Source organism: Plecotus auritus, assembly GCF_963455305.1.
Source record: "Plecotus auritus genome assembly, chromosome: 1".
NCBI lineage: Eukaryota > Metazoa > Chordata > Mammalia > Chiroptera > Vespertilionidae > Plecotus > Plecotus auritus.
In genome coordinates this window covers 224,697,876-224,711,869 of record NC_137770.1, presented here as the reverse complement: position 1 = coordinate 224,711,869, position 13,994 = coordinate 224,697,876, and the positions used below count along the sequence as shown (strand labels likewise).

Genomic DNA, 13,994 nt, shown 5'->3' with positions numbered 1-13,994 from the left:
CAAGCAGTTTCAGGTATCACGTGGCATATGTGACACTAGGGGGTGGGTAGTGGGGTGCTGCTACAGGGTTAGGGTTTTAGATTATGATAAAACAGAGTCAATTCTGTATCCGTTTTTAGGGAATTAAGCTAAGGTGATACGTGCTGAAACGTGCAATGTACTTCTAGCCACTTAGACCACAGAGAGGAAGATACATGCCACGCATGTTTTTGGCGTCCTCACCGTTTTAGCACGGAGCTCAGTCTTAAGGAATGCTAAGCTGTTGCCCTCTCAGAGTCCATAATACAGACCGAAAGTTAAGGCGTACACACTATTATAGTTGGGGGATCTTGTCAGCGTATTTCTGTTGTGTTGAAAAACAAAGCCTTTGCTGAAAACGAAGAAAAAAGGAGTGGTGTGTCATCACCGACATACTTTTACACGCTCTTCAAAGATTGGATGTTGGTCTAGGCACACTGGCTGAGACGGGATAGATGCTCACATGTTTGGGAAGCGGCCGTCACGTTTCTGGCCAGTTATTTAAACAACAATAACAGGGCGTCTTCCAGAAACGACCTTGAACCTTGTTTAGCTTCCTTGTCCCGTCACAGTGACTCCCAGTGTCTCTGGAGACCTCAGCAGTGCACGGGTTGTTTTTTCTTTCAGTGGTGAATGGAGAGTGTTTTCCGGCAATGAGCTGGGGGCCCTCTTGGGCTGGTGGCTCTTTACTTGTTGGAAAGAAAAGAACCAAGATCCCAGTGCCCTCAAGGACACGTACATGCTGTCCAGCACCGTCTCCTCCAAAATCTTGAGGGCCATTGCCTTAAAGGAGGGTTTTCACTTTGAGGTAAGGTGTTTGGGGGGACATGGTCTTTCGCCTTTCGTTTGCTCTGTTGAAGGTCTAAGACACATCCTTCTGTTTTGGATTATCCCTTTAGGAAACATTAACTGGCTTTAAATGGATGGGAAACAGAGCCAAGCAGCTAATAGACCAGGGGAAAAATGTCTTATTTGCATTTGAAGAAGCTATCGGTAAGAAGCCATGTGATACTCGTAGAATTTGTTGATACATAGAATGCAAATACGTGGGAAAAGATGTGGATTTGGATTTGGGTTCAGTAAATTAGTGTGAAACAGGAGCACACAGTTTGCTTTGCTTCTGTGGCATTCAAAGAGCATTGAACTGTCCTACCCCTAAATGGGCATCTCAGATTTCATTCAGCTAAAAAGGATATCTGGCAAATAACCAAGTCATTAATGTAAGAAAGTGAATCCTTTCCCCAGACGACTGAAAACAGCGATACTATGTACATGGCTGCTGGCAGCTTAAGAATCCACATTTTGGGGGGAGTATGATGTTTCCTCAACTGTGGAGTGGATACCCAGATCTAAGTGTTCTGTCCACAGGGAAGAAGGCTGAGTCGTGGTGCCTTCATCAAAGTCATTGTCACCTGAAAGGATGACCCCCAGCCCAGCCAAGATGACAGAAAAACACTTGTCTGAAACTGTCAATAGGAATGAGCAGAAAGGAGAGTTAGCCACAGACACCTGAAATTGAGATGTTTGTGCTGGGGATACTTTAGCTATTCATTCAGAAAAAGCTCTGACACATCATACTTATCCTATAATATGTATTCTTCTGATTCATCTGTATATTGCCTGCAGCACCATAAAATTGAACCAATTAATCAAACGAAGTGTAATTGCTCAGTGTTGCTCTTTTTTTGGTCACAATTGGCGGTCTTGTCTTTCTACAGCTTTTCATTTAATAATATTTTTGCATTGGTTTATCAAATATTTATTGCATGTCAGTTACACAGTCATTCTGAAAGAAATGAGCACTGACCTCTGCCTACAGCAGTTGCCAAGGATCTAGTTAAATAACCACACAGAAGACAATAGGCCAGGAACCACGGTGAATAATATAACTCACAAGAACTATGGGGATTCAGAGAAGACAGCATAAGCCTTGACTAGAACAATTAGAAACAGTTCTGTAGGAGCTGGACCTAGGAAACAAGCACCATTTGTTTAGGAGGAAGACTCTCCTTACAGGTTATTCAACAAATACTTCTTGAAGGCCTACTATGTGCTGAGCACTGGGCTAGATTCTTAACTATAATACTGGCAAAGGAGAAGCATCCATCTACTTATACTGTACAGCCTCTTATGTGATAGGCAGGGTGCGTGTAGATACATGCACCACAATGTTATAAAGGAACCCACTCCTAAGTGTGCGTGTCTGACACGTGTTTCTGCAGGATATATGTGCTGCCCTTTTGTTCTGGACAAAGATGGAGTCAGTGCCGCCGTCATAAGCGCAGAGTTGGCTAGCTTTCTTGCAACCAAAAATTTGTCTCTGTCTCAGCAGCTAAAGGCCATCTATGTCCAGTAAGTTTCTATTGATTATTGAAGTAATATAATTTGATTAGATTCATGTGTACAATGTAATGACTCAATATATGTATATATTGGGACATGGTTGCCACAATAAGTCGTTAACATACATCACCACATGTGGCAATATATTTTAAGTGTATTATGTTCTTTAGTATGAGATACTAATATTCTTTCCAATGCTCTGACTTTAGTTATGAATTCTAATTCTTAAGAAAATGAAACAAGATTATCTTTTCCTTTTGATACTTATCATTTGTGATAGCACTAGTCTTTACTAAATGAGAACATTACACAGAATGTGATTTTAAGTGTCTGATGCCAAAAAAGATTAAATGTGTTCATGAAACATCTGTTTAGTCTTTATAGCAATTTCTCAACTCGTGCCTTTCTGGTGCAAAAGCAGCCAGACACAATACATAATGTGGTGGGCGAGGTACGGCCGTTCCAGTGAAATTTTACTTACAAATATAGGCTGAAGGCAAAGTAGCAGCTTGGTGATCCCTCGAGTAGATTGTTATACCTCCTTTTTAACACTAACTTATTGCTTTGAAGCTAGTCATGATCATTTGTCTCATTAAGTATTTGAGAATGTGCTGGTTGGTGCCCGTTCTGTATACACTATGCAGAATTATTTGTTCCTCATTTTGCACGTATTTGTATTTGTTTTGATAGGTATGGCTATCATATTACCAAAGCTTCATATTTTATCTGCCATGATCAAGGCGCCATTAAGAAATTATTTGAAAACCTTAGAAACTATGATGGGAAGAATAATTATCCGAAAACTTGTGGCAGATTTGAGATTTCTGGCATTAGGGACCTTACCACTGGCTATGATGATGGCCAGCCTGACAAAAAAGCGGTAAGTCACAACCACTTTCATCAAACTCTTTGTTATTGATTTCAAAGAGGAAGGGAGAGGGAGAGAGAGATAGAAACATCAAGGATGAGAGACAATCATTGATCGGCTGCCTCCTGCACACCCCCTACTGGTGACAGAGTCCACAACCTGGGCATGTGCCCTGACTGGGAATTGAACTGTGACTTCCTGGTTCTTAGGTCGACACTCAGCCACTGAGCCACACCAGCCGGCTAATACACAATATATTATTAAAAGATAAATAGTATTAAGAGTTACAATGAAACATGGCAAATCCAACCACTGCCATCTCATTGTCATGCATTGGCAACCACGTTCCCTCTCGGTTTTTTCTCCTGGTCTTTACCAACCGGTTTCTAAATACTGTGCTTATATGGTGATGTTTTGAATTATCATCAGTGTTAGACTCGGAGATAAGGATTTAGTTCTTACACTTCCAGCATTCACCATTCCCCTTCCTTCCTGTCCTCACAATACATTTGTCCCATAGCTTTGGGTGACATCAGACTCTGTGCTTGTATTAATATGGCAGAGGGTGAGGATCCGAGAGGGTCTAACAGCTACTTTCAAACACCACCTTGCCTTTCCCCTGCCCTTTGCAGTACCTGGTGCCTCAGGTGGTGAGCTTGGCAGTGTTCTGCAGAACACCTTGCCTGGGTTCCAGTCTGTCGCCTGCCGTGCTCAGCTGTCACCCCGTGTTCCAGGGCAGGTCTGCTCCTCCATCTGTTTTCTGACTTCCTGGATTGGCTGGCAACCCCATCAACTGCGATTTCCTTTCTTCCTCTTTGCCCTTGTGTTTGTTTTGTTTTTCATACTCCTGTCATTTTAGTGAGGCTTCCATTAGGCATACATCCACCAGAAGCTTTATGTTTTTACGTCTGTCCACAGACATTTTTGCAAAGTTAAGTAAGATCTAGTGTTGTTTTTATTTTATTATTTTGTAATGCATCATTAATCTATTTAAATCAATTTCTTGTGAAATTATATATTTCAATTTTAGTAAAGCTTTTGTCGTTTTCATGAATAGAACGGAAGAGGTAAAAAGTCTAGTATACAAAATTTACTTAAGTTTCACACATTTCCTTATTATTATTATCTAGTGTGTCATTTATATGGAGTATATTTTCAGATTTTCTCCACAATGTTCTTCTTTCTGAACCAATATATTTGTTTGGCATTTATTTTCTTGCGTATCTACAGGAAACTTATTTAGGCCAGAAGAGTTTCTGTTATTATATACATTTAGAATATGTGTAATTCGTCCCTAGGTTCTCCCTACTAGTAAAAGCAGCCAAATGATCACCTTTACCTTTGCGAACGGATGTGTGGCCACCATGCGGACCAGCGGGACAGAGCCCAAAATCAAATACTATGCCGAACTGTGTGCCCCGCCTGGAAACAGGTAAGATGTGGACGGCAGCCGCTGTGGTTTTTAGTCCCTAAACTTCCGAGTTGGTTCTGTTCATATGCTGAGTGAAACATTTCATCTTTCCAGTATGTCATTTAACTGGGAAGCTTGTTCCAGAACCTACAGCAATACTGTGTTATTAACAGCTGCTTGGAGCATCCAGGGACAAGAGTGTTCCTTTCATGCTTAATTACATCTCTTTCTCGCCCCACTTTTCTTTGTATGAGAAAAATGCCATTCCTAATTTCAGTAATAGTAATATTATTTCCTTTTTCTAGTACTTTTTATACGAGGTAAGCATATATGTTTCTCTTTTTCCGCATGTATCTGATACAATAAAGTGAAATCATTGCAGATGCATTCAGCACATATTTTGAGCAGCTGTGTGCTTGCATTAGGCTATGCTGGGTCCCAGGATAAAGAGCCAACGTCAGAAAGAGTCCTTGCCACCAAAGGACTGATGGTCTGGTAGCTTCAGGGTCATGTCTTCGTGAGTATGGGAAAGGGTTAGAGTTGGTCACTTTCCAACTGTAACATTTTGAACTTTAACAACTGTGGTGTATGTCATTAGCATGTGCAAGGTGATACTGCAAACCTACTTAACCCACAGTTAACTAGTAGATTACAGTTAAGAATCAGGGGGGAAAATTTTAAGGTGAAATCATCTCCGTCCAATAGAAATAAAATGTGAGCCACATATGCAAATTTAAATGTTCCATTAGTGAATAGAAACAGGTGAAATTAATTTTAATAATATATTTTATTTAACCTAGTCTATTTAAATATTGTCATTACAATATGTAATCCATACTAAAAGTTACTGAGATATTTCACGTTTTTGTCACACAAAGTCTTCACAATACATTTAGTATTTTACAACTTGCCATGTATCTCAATTCAAATGCCAAATTATTTTTGGAAATACTATATCCGTATTTAGATTTCATAAAATTTACAGTAGAAAACGTAGAATTTGATACCCCTGTTGTTCCAAACATACTTAAGTTTTCCAACAGCCAAATCGGGTGTCAATTTTTAAATTTGAATTTCAATCAGTCTGTCTTAAATGAAATTTAAAAATCAGTTACTTGGTTGTACGAGGCATATTTCAAGTGCTTGACAGCCAAGTGTGGCTAATGGCCGCTGTAGTAGACGGCAGAAGTCTTAGTGGTTATTGCAACACGTATTCCAAAGCTTTGCTCATAGAAAGACTTCTCTGAGTTTGTGAATCAAATTTGCACCATATGGAAGTAGGAGCAGAGGAACACTGCTGAGCATCTTAAATTGCCAAGCCATAGCAGATTAAAATATGGCAAATTAGGAGTGGGTGAGGAAACAATCGTTAGGGTTAGACTTCCCTTAGACAGGCAAAGTGAGTGCCGATAGCAAAGCAAGAAATACTGAAGCAAAACAAAACTAGAAACATAGAAACAAGAACTCAGGGAGTTAAGGGATATAGCATTCCGCTCCCAGTGGCCCGGCATCTTCTAAGTAAGAGCTGCCGAACAGCTGTCAGAGTCGTGATTATAGTTCTTAACCATCGAGGTACTCAAATGGATCTATGAAGTCATGGGACTGGAATAGATTTGCTACAGATTCTCATTAAAACCTTCTGGTGCTTAAAGGGCAAAAACTCAGCCATGAGGCAACTTAAACATAAAGCAGCTCATTTTCTGAGCACGTTGCATTACCAGTGTTTTATGGAATATTGTGCAAGTATCCGTGTTTCCACGTGTGTGAAATAACAAGCTGTTTGCTACTACATCGAGTATGATTTTTCCATTGGCTTCTTTGTAATTCTCATTTTCACTTAGTGTTTGTATATTTCTGTATCTTATTCTTTTGGTGGGGGAGGGAATAGACGTTAGGCCAATAGATTTGTCTTTTCCTTTTCATTATCCTGTGAAAAATGTGCCTAATATTCCAGAAAACTTTGCTTTAAAATAACAGTACTATTTAATGTTTAAGGTATTCACATTTTTCACATGGCTTACTGAGTGGACTTAAATTCAAACGCTGATTTATAAATTGCTGAAAACACTTAGAAAAATTGTACTTTTATTATATTCACTGAAAGTTGCTTGCTTGTGTTAAATGGGACATTAAGCACTAAGTCAGCTATGGCTGCGCTGTCAGGGCTCACACCAGGTACCAGCATGCCTACTGTACAGCAGCAGTAAAACCGTGGCTAAGGTTTCCTTATTTTCCGACAACCTAAAATATTATTAATATAGTCATATCATGAATTTCATTTATTCATAGAATTTCATGACCTACTAATTCCTTAGGGTGTGAAATCCTTTTATGGTGTAAGTCCTGCTTTTTAAGAAATATTTTGTTGGCGTAGATGTCTTCAGTTTTTATTTTGGAAAATTTGAAACCTACAGAAATGTTGAAATAATAATGTAGTGAATATTACATGCCCTTGCTTAGACCAGGACTTGGCAAGCTTTTCCTGTGAAGAGCTAGATAGTAAATATGTTAGGGTTTGCAGGTCCTATGGTCTCCGTCACAGCTACTAGGTCTGCTGTCGTAGCTAGAAAACAGCCATAGACGTGAAGGAATGGGTGTGGCTATGTTTCAGTAAAATTTACACAAACAGGCCATAAAGGTTGCCTACCTCAACCTAGAATGAGCAAATGCTAACATTTTGTAATATTTGCTCTCTCTCACCGTATACATTATGTTTTTGGTTGTTTATTTTTCCCCTGAGCCGTTTGAAAGTAAGTCATAGACTTTAATATGCATTCCTAAGAACAAAGACTTTCTCTTACTATCTAAGGTTTAGATAATACTTATACCAGGGAGGGTTCTAACAGAAACAAGACCAGTAGGAGCTATAAAGATACATATCTCTCTGTAGACTACAGATATATGCCTGTATGTCCATATGTAGTAAATTCACTGTTGAGTTTTAGGTATATTGTTGAAAAAACACACACAGTAATTAGTTATGTGCCTTCCTGAGAATTGCTTTTTTCTTCAAAGCACACTTATGGGGAAGGAAAAAACAGATCTGTGTGGTTCATATGTACTTAGGAAGCATAATTACTTTATGTGTTACCAATGGGGGTAAAAATAATTATAATGACAGCTTACATTTATTGAGGTTTTGGGGCCAGGTTCTATGCTAATTGCTTTCTATAATTTATCTCAATGCACACAACAACTCTCTTGGGAAGGTACAGTCTTTATCCCAATTTTACAAATGAGGAATCTGGGCCTTCCAGAGGCTAAGCCTTCCCCGGGGCACACCCTAGCAACCATAGAGTCAGAATTAACGCCTGTAACAAGATGGATTGTGTTAGTTGTACTCTTAGCTTTTACAATGTAAAAATGATCTTAAATTACAAGGATTGCCATCTCCATTAAAATAAAGTTTGTAGCCCTGACCGGTTTGGCTCAGTGGATAGAGCATCGGCCTGCGGACTGAAGGGTCCCAGGTCCGATTCCAGTCAAGGGCACGTACCTTGGTTGCGGGCACATCCCCAGTAGGGGGTGTGCAGGAAGCAGCTGATCGATGTTTCTCTCTCATTGATGTTTTTAACTCTCCATCCCTCTCTCTTCCTCTCTGTAAAAATCAATAAAATATATTTTAAAAAATAAAATAAAGTTTGTATATTAGTATGTTAAAGATGGTCAAGTATGAAGTACTGACATTTGAATGGAAGGATTTAGCTTTTTTAAGTAGCATTTTGGGTTAAAGTTCTCATAATAACTCACACTGTGCTAGTGGCCTGACACTTATATGAGCCGCTGGAAACTTGTCTAATTCCAAGTTTTATCTGTCATCTGCCTTCCCATTGTTTACATAGGAACAAGTGTTTTCTGCCTCCTTGAAAACTGGATTTCCTTAGCGGGATCTTGCTCCCTAGATTAGAGTTTATATTTCAGTTGTGGCCCTTTGTTCTGGAGGTAGAATAATGAAGATAAACCCCGGGGTCTGAGTTCCTGGTGCGTGACTAGCAGGCCCGCTAGGAGGCTCCCTGGCCCTGTCTGGTCTAGGAAGGCCTGACAGCCACAGCCACATCTGCCGCTTAGCTTCCAGCAGTTTGTGGGGAAACAGGATCAGGAACGTTCTTGTCCTGGGAGACCTAGGGCATAACAGATGTCGCTTGTAAAGGTTCAGCAGGACTCAGTGACAACTGGAGTCGTGAACGTTTTCTCTGCGCTGTGAGGCACAAACATTGCAGAGCTTTTAGGGATGTGAGGGCAAACATTGTGTTTCTTAAAAATTCTTCTGAGCCCTAACCGGTTTGGCTCAGTGGATAGAGCGTCGGCCTGTGGACTCAAGGGTCCCAAGTTGGATTCCGGTCAAGGGCATGTACTTTGGTTGCAGGCACATGCCCAGAAGGGGTTGTGCAGGAGGCAGCTGATCGATGTTTCTCTCTCATGGATGTTTCTAACTCTCTATCCCTCTCCCTTCCTCTCTGTAAAAAATCAATAAAATATATAAAAAAATTCCTTTGAGGACTAGAAAGGGATGGTTTTTGTTTATGGCTGAGACTTTGGGAAAGCCTTTGGGGAAATAATTGATATTGTCTCATGGGATTTGTTGTTGTTGTTAACAGAGGCTCCCTGGACTTCTGTTTTGTCTGATTTATTAGTAGCCCTCCTCTGAAGGTTACATGTCAGTGTTACTTGGTCACAGTGGGGAGAATTTAAATATGCTTTGGGCCCTGGCCGGTTTGGCTCAGTGGATAGAGCGTTGCCTGTGGACTAAAGGGTCCCAGGTTCGATTCCAGTCAAGGGCACATGCCTGGGTTGTGGTCTTGATTCCCAGTAGGGGGCGTGCAGGAGGCAGCCGATCAGTGATTCTCTCTCATCATTGATGTTTCTATCTCTCCCTCTCCCTTCCGCTCTGAAGTCAATAAAAATATATTTAAAAAATAAAATATGCTTTGTGAAAATCCACTGATCTAGAATTTCCCCCCTTATTTTGCAGTGATCCTGAGCAGCTGAAGAAAGAACTAAATGAACTAGTCACTGCTATTGAAGAACATTTTTTCCAGCCACAAAAGTATAACCTGCAGGCAAAAGCAGAGTGAAATATCCCAGCCTTGGGCACAATTGCATTTACCTACATTCATTAAGCTGACCTTGATTTCTAATCATCGTTCGTAAGGGCCAAGTGATTTAAACTGTCACTACAAGTATTTATATTTTTTTAATAGACCTACATTCCTCATTGTCTTATGTTGGATCTTTAACGTAAATAAAGAAAAGATAGGTCAACCTAGCACACCAACATTCCTATTAAAAAGGTTAAGACTCGGCATTATCAGAATTTTAAAAAATGAGGATTTAAAAAATATAATGGATATGCTTTAATTACAGTAAACAACAAATATATGTTTTCTCTATAATTCTTTTTATGAATAATTGAAATAACCAAGAAGCCCTTACAATTAGATAATTCTGGGCTGTCCTGTGTAAGATGCCCACAGTTTACATACGTAGGCAGACCTCGTCTTGTTGTACGTCACTTCAGTGAGCTTCCCAGGTGTTGTGTTTTTTACAAACTGAAGGCAAAAGATTATGACTCGCTTTATTAAGATACTTTATTACCGGAGTCTGGAACCGACCTCGAAATATCTCCGAGGTACTCTAGTATATACACGGGGTGGGCAAAAGTAAGTTTACAGTTCTGTTCCAATGGAAAATAATACAATAATTAGTAAATAATACAAGAACAAAATCTGTTTCGCATCTTCACAACTGTATACTTACTTTTGCCCACACCTGTGTATTTCTATCAATTGTTTATAAAGTAAAATAAATGAGCAGATCAAATATTGTGTTTATGTTTAGGGAAAATACAACTTACAGAAACCTGTGGAAAGGAACAAAAGATACCTTAAAAAGATAAGTTTTTTTGTTTTGTTTTGTTTTTTACCTAAATCCTGTTAGTTCTAATAATATACCATTATACATTGTACATGTGCTAGGGAAAAAACAGCTTAACCATTTTTGTTCAATGCATTACCATCCATGTTATCTCTTTAAATCTTGAATCAAACAATTGGTTATTTGAAACTTGCAAAGTACTTTATTGTACAACTTTTTACTCTAGCACAATTTCATTCTTATTCCCGAGGCGGCAAGGATGATAAATAACTATTTACCTGACTCCGTTTTTTGTTTTTTTTTTGCCTTGTTCGCACATAATCAAAATCTAAAACTAGACTTTTTGTATAATAGATTTTCTTTTCCAAGTTCATTATTTTAGTCTGTGCCTTCTGCCCTCCTCATAGCTGCTGGCCTTACAGAATGATTCCCCTTGAGTGAGTCCTCCTGAGCTAGGACCATGCTGTTTTTTCTTCAAGTATTTTATGTGATTTTTAAAGCAAGTGATTGCCTATTATTATTCTTATTGTTAACCTAAATGGTTATGAACAGTTTCAGAACAATGAGAAATACAATACTGTTGACAATCAATTTTCTAAAGTAAAAGAAAGTATTCTTATATCTTAGTGATACATAGCTTGTGCCCTACCAGAACTCTTAAATCCACAATATTCAATATAATCTATCAGCTGCTTCATTGTAGAAGCTATATTTATTTTTGTGTTATAATGTTTTCAAGTCTCAGACTGTACAATGGAAAATAAGAAATGGTAGATCTGTGTCCTCGCTATGGTTTTCTGAACATGTAAACTATACCTCATCACAGAGTCTGTTTCTGAAAATAAAGAAGCGATTGAGATCCAATTCTGCTGTAATGGAGCTCACAGTCTAATCGAGGGGCTAATAAATAACTGTCATTCTCACAAATCCTGTAGTAGAGTTATTTGCAAAGCACGCCGAGGTCAGAAGTGTGTGAGGGAGAGTCATTCTGTACAGACGGCCTCACAGAAGAGAGATGAATGAGCTGCTTCACCTTCGGAGGGTGAGCAGCAGCTGAAGGTGGAGTAGAAAGTCCTAGGCACAGAGCACAGCATTATGGAAAGTGTAGAGGTGCTGGGATGTGTGTGCATTTGGGGGCGGTGGTGGTGGGAAAGCAGAACCCAGCTGTAAACCTCAGCGCATGCCCTCACTTCTCTGCCACTCAACATGAGCAGGCAATCAGTTGAACCTAGAGCAGATTCCCCCAACTCTGTTATTTCTCACCTGTATTTCCAAGAAATAGCGTGCCGTGGGTGCTCACTGAGTGTTTCTTGACTGTTTGTTATGGGATGCAGGGTAGAATAATTTGTAGTGCATAAAGCTTGCAGCATAAGACTGGGTTCTCATCGTGGTGTGCTGTGAATCGGCTCTGTGACCTTGGACTTCTCCATCTGCATCTCCAATTTTGTTATATGTTGAAACTTTTTTTAGGGCAGTTCTAGGTTCACAGCAAAACTGAGAGGAAGGTATAGAGATATCCCATATAACTCCTGCCCCTACACTGCATGGCCTCCTCTATTATCAGCATCCCCCATCCATTACTATTGATGAACTACCTACATTGACACATCGTCACCCAAACTGCAGAGACAATTAAAAGCTCATTGGTTGCCAGGGATTAGCAGGGAGAGAGGAATGAATAAGCAGAGCAGAGAGGATTTTTTGGACAGCAAAACAAAATTCTCTGTATGATAGTATAATAGTGAATGCATGTCCTTCCTTATACCTTTGTCCAAACCCATGGAATGTACACCAAGGGAGAACCCTAATGTAAACTATGGACTTTGTGTGATAATTTCTGTCATTTTTAAAATGTAGAGATTTTACTAAATGTTCTCTGAGGTCATTTCATGCTGCAGGTCTTTAAATTATGTGGAAATCCAATGAGGGCCTTATCAGCAACAATAAATCACTGGCATTTCTCTTCGACAGAAGCTTAACTAGCCCTCTGAGGTGGGGACAGACACTTTCTGCCGAAGAGCAGCCTCGTGCTCATATCCTGCCTTGCCTCGCAGCCTGAGGGGGTGGGCGCTGCGATTGGGGACAAGCAGAGCAGACCACGTGACCTGCGGATGCCTGGGAACCTGTTTCCAGAGGAGTCAGGCAGTGATCAGGGGCGGGTGCTCTCCCGGCAGCCCCTCGTGCATCATAATGGCCAACCGTCCTTGGGGAAGACCTTCCAATCTGAGTGTGGAGCTGGCAACCCATTTCCTCTTGGTGCCTAGAAAGAACAAATCCCAAGTGAAGTCCGAGAGACTGACTTGGAGGAGGAAACGCAGGCCAGCTGTCTACTGTTGTGTTTTTCTTTGTGGTTTATGAAATAACAGCTGTTCCCCATTTCTTTAAGAAACACTGGAAGTGCCTCTCATTTATCTCATTGATTTACCTCAAACATAATGCTGTTATGGGAAAGTATTGTTATTTCATGATATTGGTAACTCATGTGGTTTTAAAAATAAGTGTTTTATGTGACGAATCAAATGCATATGTCCTTCTTTGAAGGTGTTTTGGGGAAAAAAATGGCATCTAACTCATAATTTCTGCATCCTAGAAGACCAAGTCCTCGGAGCTATTTGTGTGTTCGTTCATATGTTCACTGATTGAATCATGTTTGAACATTGCTGTGAGCGAGGCACTTTCCTGGATGCTGGTAATAAACGTGCAGCCTGATGTCAAACTCAGTCTAGCAAGGGAAGTACACCTGTGCACAGATCATTGCAACAGAGTGTGCGCACTGAAGAGGTGTATCCCAACTGTGGGCCAGAGTTCTGTGAAGCTCCCTGAGCCTTTTTGTCCAGGCATCAAGTTCAGATTCCTAACATTTTTGATTAAAACAATTTGACTCTGGGAGGCTATTTGCATGTCATTTCCCTGCATCATCCCTTTGTTCCTTTCATCCTCCTATATCACAAAGATGTAATATATACATGGTCATTATGCTGTGAAGCGTAACAACTGACTGCGTAAGGACCGGATCACGGATCAGCAGGAGGGTGGGGCAGCGAGCTACAGGAGGGGGCAGGGCAGCAAGCTATGAGGGGAGGAGGTGGGAGCTATAGGAGGGCGGGGCAGCAGCAAGCTACTGGTGAGCTACTGGCGCATGGATTCATGCATAGGGCTACTAGTCCTATATAATAAAAGCCTAATATGCTAAGTCCAGTTGGCTGCTCAACCAATCAAAGCGTAATATGCTAATGATATGCTAAGGCTGCTCAACTGCTCGCTATGATGGGCACTGACCACCAGGGGGCAGACGCTCTGACTGGTAGGTTAGCTTGCTGCTAGGGTCCGCTGATCGGTACTGAGCAAGATGGGCCGGACATGCCCTGGAGCCCTCCCACGGCCCCCTCCCCCAAAGCTGGCCAACCTCCTGCATCCCTCCCCAGCCCTGATCGTGCATCAGTGGGGTCCTTTGGCCTGGCTCGCAATCCAGGACCCCTC

General features: G+C 40.7%; 1 protein-coding gene across 1 annotated transcript in view; it reads left to right on the top strand.

Moving 5' to 3' along the window:
* Nucleotides 1-11,439, top strand: part of PGM2 (phosphoglucomutase 2) — a 34,396-nt gene extending 22,957 nt beyond the window's left edge. The window contains exons 9-14 of the mRNA XM_080651243.1: nt 646-826; nt 918-1,011; nt 2,241-2,370; nt 3,052-3,241; nt 4,528-4,661; nt 9,613-11,439. Coding sequence (XP_080507369.1) covers nt 646-826; nt 918-1,011; nt 2,241-2,370; nt 3,052-3,241; nt 4,528-4,661; nt 9,613-9,715 — 832 coding nt within the window. The 3' untranslated portion in view covers nt 9,716-11,439. The remainder of the gene's footprint in view (nt 1-645; nt 827-917; nt 1,012-2,240; nt 2,371-3,051; nt 3,242-4,527; nt 4,662-9,612) is intronic.
* Nucleotides 11,440-13,994: the final 2,555 nt, after the last annotated feature.